We start from the raw sequence: 7,524 nt of genomic DNA, 5'->3' as shown, positions 1-7,524 counted from the left end.
GGGACCGGGAACTGGTCTGGCACCGGGAACCGGGACCGGCACTGAGAACTGGAACCGGCACCGGGAACCGGGACCCAAACTGGGAACCGGGACCCAAACTGGGAACCGGGACTGGTGCAGGAATCCAGAACTGCCACTGGGAACCAGGACCGGCAACGGGAACCGGGACCAGCACTGGGAACCGGGACGGGCACCGGGAGCGGGTGACGGGGGCGGCAGCGGTACCGAGCCGGGGGCGGCAGCGGTACCGAGCCGGGGGCGGCAGCGGTACCGAGCCGGGGCGGCAGCGGTACCGAGCCGGGGCGGCAGCGGTACCGAGCCGGGGCGGCAGCGGTACCGGCACCGGGACCGCAGCGCGGGGGAGCGGCTCCGCACGGAGCAGCCGCGCTCCCGCCGAGCCCGCCCGGTGCGGATCTTCCGGCGGCGGCGGGAGGAGGAGGAGCCGCGCCGGGAAGGTCACCGGGAGAGATACCGGGAGGGGAACCGGGAGAGACACCGGGAGAGACACCGGGAGGGGAACCGGGAGAGACACCGGGAGCGACACCGGGAACGACACTGGGAGAGACACTGGGAGGGGAACCGGGAGGGGAACCGGGAGAGACACCGGGAGAGACACCGGGAGAGACACCGGGAGAGACACCGGGAACGACACCGGGAGCGGCACCGGGAACAGTACCGGGAGCGACACTGGGAAGGTCACCGGGAACGACACCAGGAGGGGAACCGGGAGAGACACCGGGAACAGCACCGGGAACGGCACCGGGAACGACACCCGGAGCGACACCGGGAGCGACACCGGGAACAGCACCGGGAACGGCACCGGGAGCAGCCCCGGGACCATGCTGTGGCGCAGACCGGCCGCGCTCGTTTCGCTGCTGAGGGCGGCGGGGGGCGGCCGCCGGTACCGGGAGCCCGGGGCGGGGGCGCGGCTCCGGGCGCTCTGCTCCGCGGCCCCGCCGCAGCCGGTGGTCGCCGCCACGGAGCCGTTCCCGGTGGAGCTGCAGGAGGGGAAAACCTACAGCTGGTGCGCCTGCGGGCACAGCAAGAACCAGGTCCGGAGAACCGGGAGAACCGGGGGGGTTCGGGACAACCGGGAGAACCGGGGGGGTCTGGGAGAACCGGGGAATCCAGGAGAACAGGGGGATCCAGGAGAACCGGGAGAACCAGGGGATGTGGGAGAACGGGGGGATCGAGGAGAACGGGGGGATCCGGGAGAACCGGGAGAACCGGGGGATGTGGGAGAACAGGGGGATCCGGGAGAACGGGGGGATCCGGGAGAACCGGGAGAACCGGGGGATGTGGGAGAACAGGGGGATCCAGGAGAACGGGGGGATCCGGGAGAACCGGGAGAACCGGGGGGGTTCGGGACAACCGGGAGAACCGGGGGGGTCTGGGAGAACCGGGGAATCCAGGAGAACGGGGGGATCCGGGAGAACGGGGGGATCCAGGAGAACCGGGAGAACCGGGGGATGTGGGAGAACGGGGGGATCCAGGAGAACGGGGGGATCCGGGAGAACCGGGAGAACCGGGGGGGTTCGGGACAACCGGGAGAACCGGGGGATGTAGGAGAACCGGGGGGGTCTCGGAGAACCGGGGGATCCGGGAGAACCAGGGGAGTTCGGGACAACCGGGAGAACCGGGAGGGTTTGGGAGAATCGGGAGAACGGGAGAGGCCCGGGAGAACCGGGGGGAGCTGGGAGAACCGGGGGATCCAAGAGAATTGGGGAGCCGGGAGAACCGGGAGGGTTTGGGAGAACCGGGGGAGGTCCGGGAGAATCAGCGGGATCCGGGAGAACCGAGGGATTTTGGGAGAACTGGGAGAACCGGGGTGGGGCTCGGGAGAACTGGGGAGGCCCGGGAGAACTGGGAGGGTTTGGGAGAACTGGGAGGGTCCAGAAGAACCGGGGGGATCCAAGAGAACCGGGAGGGTTTGGGAGAACCGGAGGAGTTCAGGAGAACCGGGGGATCCAGGAGAACCGGGGGATCCACGGGATCCATGGGATGGGATGAGATGGAACGGGAATGGAACAGGAATGGGGTGGGAGGGGATTTATGGGATCCGTGGGATGGGATGGGATGGGATGGGATGGGATGGGATGGGATGGGATGGGATGGGATGGGATGGGATGGGATGGGATGGGATGGGATGGGATGGGATGGGACAGGATTGATGGGATCTCTGGGATGGGATTTATGGGACAGGACAGGATTTATGGGATTTATGGGATTTATGGGATCTCTGGGATGGGATGGGATGGGATGGGATGGGATGGGATGGGATGGGATGGGATGGGTTTTGTGGGATCTCTGGGATGGGATTGATGGGATCTCTGGGGTGGGATTGATGGGATCTCTGGGTTGGGATCTCTGGGATCTCTGGGGTGGGATTGATGGGATCTCTGTGGTGGGATCTCTGGGATCTCTGGGATCTCTGGGATGGGATCTCTGGGATCTCTGTGGTGGGATCTCTGGGATCTCTGGGGTGGGATCTCTGGGATCTCTGGGATCTCTGGGATCTCTGTGGTGGGATCTCTGGGATCTCTGGGATCTCTGGGCTGGGATCTCTGTGATCTCTGTGGTGGGATCTCTGTGATCTCTGGGGTGGGATCTCTGTGGTGGGATCTCTGGGATCTCTCTCTGGGCTGGGATCTCTGGGATCTCTGTGGTGGGATCTCTGGGATCTCTGGGATCTCTGGGATCTCTGGGGCGGGAGGGGACGGTGGCGGTGGCCCCGGGGCAGCACCGGGCCGCCCGTGACCGCCGCGGTCGCGCCGCAGCCCTTCTGCGACGGCGCGCACCGGGCGGCGGCCCCGGCGCTGTCCCCGCTGCGCTTCCGGCCCGCCCGGGCCGGGCCCGCGCTGCTCTGCGGCTGCAAACGGACCCGCAGCCCCCCGTACTGCGACGGCTCCCACCGGGACCGCGCCGCGCCGCCGCCACGCGCCTGACACCACCGGGAGAGCCGGAGAACCGGAGAACCGGAGAGCCGGAGAACCGGAGAACTGGAGAACTGGAGAACTGGGGGCAAGAGGAGAACTGGTGGCACTGGGAGAACAGGAGAACTGGGGACAACGGGAGAACCGGGGGCAACAGGAGAACTGGGGACAACGGGAGAACCGGGAGAATAGGAGAACAGGAGAACCGGGGGCAATGGGAGAACTGGGAGAACCGGGAGAACAGGAGAACCAGGAGAACTGGGGACAATGGGAGAACTGGGGACAATGGGAGAACTGGGAGAACCGGGAGAACTGGGGACAACGGGAGAACCGGGGGCAACAGGAGAACCGGGAGAACAGGAGAACAGGAGAACCGGGGGCAATGGGAGAACTGGGAGAACCGGGAGAACCGGGGGCAACAGGAGAACCGGGAGAACTGGGGCAATGGGAGAACCGGGAGAACCAGGAGCACTGGGGGCACCGGGAGAACCAGGGGCACCGGGAGAACTGGGAGAACTGGGAGAACCGGGAGAACCAGGGGCAACAGGAGAACCGGAAGAACTGCGGCAACGGGAGAACCAGGAGAACCGGGGGCAACAGGAGAACCGGGAGAACTGGGGGCAATGGGAGAACCGGGAGCACCGGGAGAACCAGGAGCTCGGGGGCACCGGGAATTTGGGAGCACCGGGAACTCAGGAGAGCCGGGAGCTCGGGGGCACCGGGAGAACCGGGAGCTTGGGAACATCAGGGACTTGAGAGCACCGAATGCTCTGGAGCACCGGGAGAACCGGGAGCACCGGGAATTCGGGAGCACCGGGAATTCAGGGGCACCGGGAGCTTGGAAGCACCGGGAGAACCGGGAGAACCGGGAGCATGGGAACATCAGGAACTCGGAGCATCGGGAACTCGGGAGCACAGAATGCTCGGGAGAACCGGGAGCACTGGGAGAACCGGGAGCACCGGGAGAACCGGGAATTCGGGAGCACCGGGAATTCGGGAGCACCAGGAATTCGGGAGCACCGGGAGAACTGGGAGCACCGGGAGCACCGGGAACTGTCGAATTCCCCACAGGAATTGTTGAACTCGCTGTCGGAATTGTTGAATTTCACGGAGAAATTGTTGAATTCCGTGGAGAAATGTTTTCATTCCACGCAGGAATTGTTGAATTCCACGCAGAAATTTTGGATTTCACACAGGAATTGTTGAATTCCCGACAGGAATTCTTGAATTCCACCCAGGAATTGTTGAATTCCACGCAGAAATTTTGGATTTCACACAGGAATTGTTGAATTCCCGACAGGAATTCTTGAATTCCACCCAGGAATTGTTGAATTCCACGCAGAAATTTTGGATTTCACACAGGAATTGTTGAATTCCCGACAGGAATTCTTGAATTCCACCCAGGAATTGTTGAATTCCACGCAGAAATTTTGGATTTCACACAGGAATTGTTGAATTCCCGACAGGAATTCTTGAATTCCACCCAGGAATTGTTGAATTCCCCGCAGAAATTTTGGATTTCACACAGGAATTGTTGAATTCCACACAAGAATTTTGGATTTCACGCAGGAATTGTTGAATTCCATGGAGAAGTTGTTGAATTCCTGACAGGAATTCTTGAATTTCACGCAGGAATTGTTGAATTTCCTGTAGGAATTGTTGAATTCCATGAGAAATTCTTGAATTCCCCACAGGAATTGTTGAATTCCACGTGGGAATTTTATTGAATTCCACACAGGAATTTGGAATTCCACACAAGAATTTTGAATTTCACACAGGAATTGTTGAATTCCACACGCGAATTTTGAATTCCCCAAAGGAATTTGGAATTTCACACAGGAATTGTTGAATTCCCTGCAGGAATTTTTTCCCTTCCCACACCCTCCCCTCTCCGGACCCTCCTAACCAAAGGCAACAAAATCTGATTTTTATTTTCATTTTCATTTTTATTTTTATTTTTAAAATTGTTCTTTTTTTATTTTTATTTTACATTTTTATTTTTATTTTACATTTTTATTTTTATTTTAAACTTTTTTTTTTATTTTAAATTTTTCTTTTTAAATTTTTCTTTTTATTTTTATTTTTTATTTCTTTCATTACAAACGCACCCGCAAGGGCAGGAGGAGAGGCTGGGAAAGACGAGACACCAAAAAATAATAAAAAAACCAAAAATTCGGGATTTTGGGAAGCTCCATCCCGACCTTTGGGTGCCCCCCAGATTTCCCTGGAGCCGGCGGGACCTCGGGAAGAGAAAATATTCCGGGTGATTTGTGCTGTCACCACCAAGCTGGAGGAAATTACCCCCCAAAAATCCCCAAAAACTCCAAAAAAAACCCCCAAAAATCCCAAAAAACTCCAAAACCCTCAAAAAAAAAAAATCCCAAACCCCCCAAAAAAACCCAAAAAAACCAAACCCCCAAAAATGCCCAAACCCCAGAAAAATAAAAAAAAAACCAAACTCCCCCCCAAAAAATCCCAAAAATCCAAAACCAAAAAAAAACCAAAAAACCCCCCAAAAAACCCAAAATTCCCCCAAAAATGCCCAAACCCCTCCCAAAAAAAAACCCCAAAAAAACCAAACTCCCCCTGTAAAAACCCCAAAAACCCCAAAACTCCCCAAAAATTCCCAAATCCCAAAATGTCCCAAAAAAACCAAACTCCCCCCACAAAAATCCCAAAAAATCCAAAACCCAAAAAAACCCCAAAACTCTCCAAAAATGCCCAAACCCCCCCAAAAAAACCAAACCCCCCATAAAAACCCCAAAACCCCAAAAATCCAAAACCCAAAAAATCCCAAACCCCAAAAAAACCAAAAAGCCCAAAAAACTCGAAACCCCAAATAAAATCCCAAAACCCGAAACCCCAAAAATACGAAACCCAAAAAAACCCAAAAACCCCAAATTTGGAAAAAATCTGAATTGAGGGTTTGGGGTTTTTTTGGGGTTTTTTGTTTTGTTTGGTTTTTTTGGGTTTTAGTTGGATTATTTGGGGGGCGTTTTTTGGGGTTTTTGGGGATTTTGGGGTTTTTTGGATTTGGGTGTTTTTTGGGTTTGGGGGATTTTGGGGTTTTGGGGTTTTTTGGGATTTTGGGGTTTTGGAATTTTGGCGTTTTTTGGGTTTTGGGGATTTTGGGGTTTGGGGTTTTTTTGGGACTTTGGGGGTTTTGGGATTTTGGTTGTTTTTGGGGTTTTTTTGGGTTTGGGGCATTTTTGGGGGTTTTGGGGGTTTTTGGGTTTTGGGTTTTTGGGGTTTTGGGGTTTTGTGCTCAGCCTCACCCCCGTGGCCACGGCCCCGGCGGGGAGGGAGGAGGAGGAGAGGGAAAACCTCCGGAAAAAGCGGGAATGGGAAATTTGGGAATGTGGGGATTTGGGAATGTGGGGATTTGGGAATTTATGAATTTGGGAATGTGGAAATTTGGGAATTTATGAATGAGGCAATGTGGGGATTTGGGGATTTGGGAATTTATGAATTTGGGAATGTGGGGGATTTGGGGATTTGGGAATTTATGAATTTGGGAATTTGGGAATTTGGGAATTTATGAATGAGGCAATGTGGGGATTTGGGGATTTGGGAATTTATGAATTTGGGAATTTGGGAAATGGGGATTTGGGGATGTGGGAATTTGGGGATATGGGAATTTGGGGATTTATGAATTTGGGAATGTGGGGGATTTGGGGATTTGGGGATTTATGAATTTGGGAATTGGGGATTTGGGGATGTGGGAATTTGGGGATATGGGATTTTGGGGATTTGGGAATTTATGAATTTGGGAGTGTGGGAATTTGAGAATTTTGGAATTTATGTATTTGGGAATTTGGGGATTGGGGATGTGGGGATTTGGGAATTTGGGGATGTGGGAATTTGGGAATTTGGGGATTTGGGGATTTGGGGATGTGGGGATTTGGGAATTTGGGAATTTGGGAATTTGGGGATGTGGGAATTTGGGAATTTGGGGATGTGGGGATTTGGGAATTTGGGGATGTGGGGATTTGGGGATTTGGGGATTGGGGATGTGGGGATTTGGGAATTTGGGAATTTTGGAATTTGGGGATGTGCCAGCTCCCAGCTCCGGGGCAGGATGAGGGAGGGGCTGTGCAGCTCCCACGAGTCAAACCCGGATCTCCCGGAATCCCAGGAGGATTTTCGGAATCCCAGGAAGATTTTTGGAGTCCCAGGATGATTTTTTCGGAATCCCAGGAGGATTTTCAGAATCCCATGAGAATTTTCAGAATCCCAGGAGGATTTGGAGAATCCCAGGAGGATTTTCAGAATCCAAGGAGGATTTTCAGAATCACTGGATGATTTCCCGGAATCCCATGAGAATTTCCCGGAATCCCATGAGAATTTTCAGAATCCCAGGAGGATTTTGGAGAATCCAAGGAGGATTTTCAGAATCCCAGGAGGATTTGGAGAATCCCAGGAGGATTTTCATAATCCAAGGAGGATTTTCAGAATCCCAGGAGGATTTTCAGAATCCCTGGACGATTTCCCGGAATCCCAGGAGGATTTTCAGAATCCCATGAGAATTTTCAGAATCCCAGGAGGATTTTGGAGAATCCCGGGAGGATTTTTCCAGCATCCCTGGATGTTC

General features: G+C 54.8%; 1 protein-coding gene across 1 annotated transcript; it reads left to right on the top strand.

Moving 5' to 3' along the window:
• Positions 1-784: 784 nt before the first annotated feature.
• Positions 785-2,960, top strand: CISD3 (CDGSH iron sulfur domain 3). Its single transcript, XM_021546840.3, has 2 exons — positions 785-1,052; positions 2,778-2,960. The coding sequence occupies exons 1-2, from the start codon at positions 840-842 to the stop codon at positions 2,943-2,945; spliced, it is 381 nt and encodes a 126-aa protein (XP_021402515.1). The 5' UTR covers positions 785-839; the 3' UTR covers positions 2,946-2,960.
• The last annotated feature ends 4,564 nt before the right edge of the window (positions 2,961-7,524 follow it).

This window comes from Lonchura striata, chromosome 25 (assembly GCF_046129695.1).
Source record: "Lonchura striata isolate bLonStr1 chromosome 25, bLonStr1.mat, whole genome shotgun sequence".
In the NCBI taxonomy this organism is placed as follows: domain Eukaryota; kingdom Metazoa; phylum Chordata; class Aves; order Passeriformes; family Estrildidae; genus Lonchura; species Lonchura striata.
This window is presented reverse-complemented; position numbering and strand designations above follow the sequence as displayed.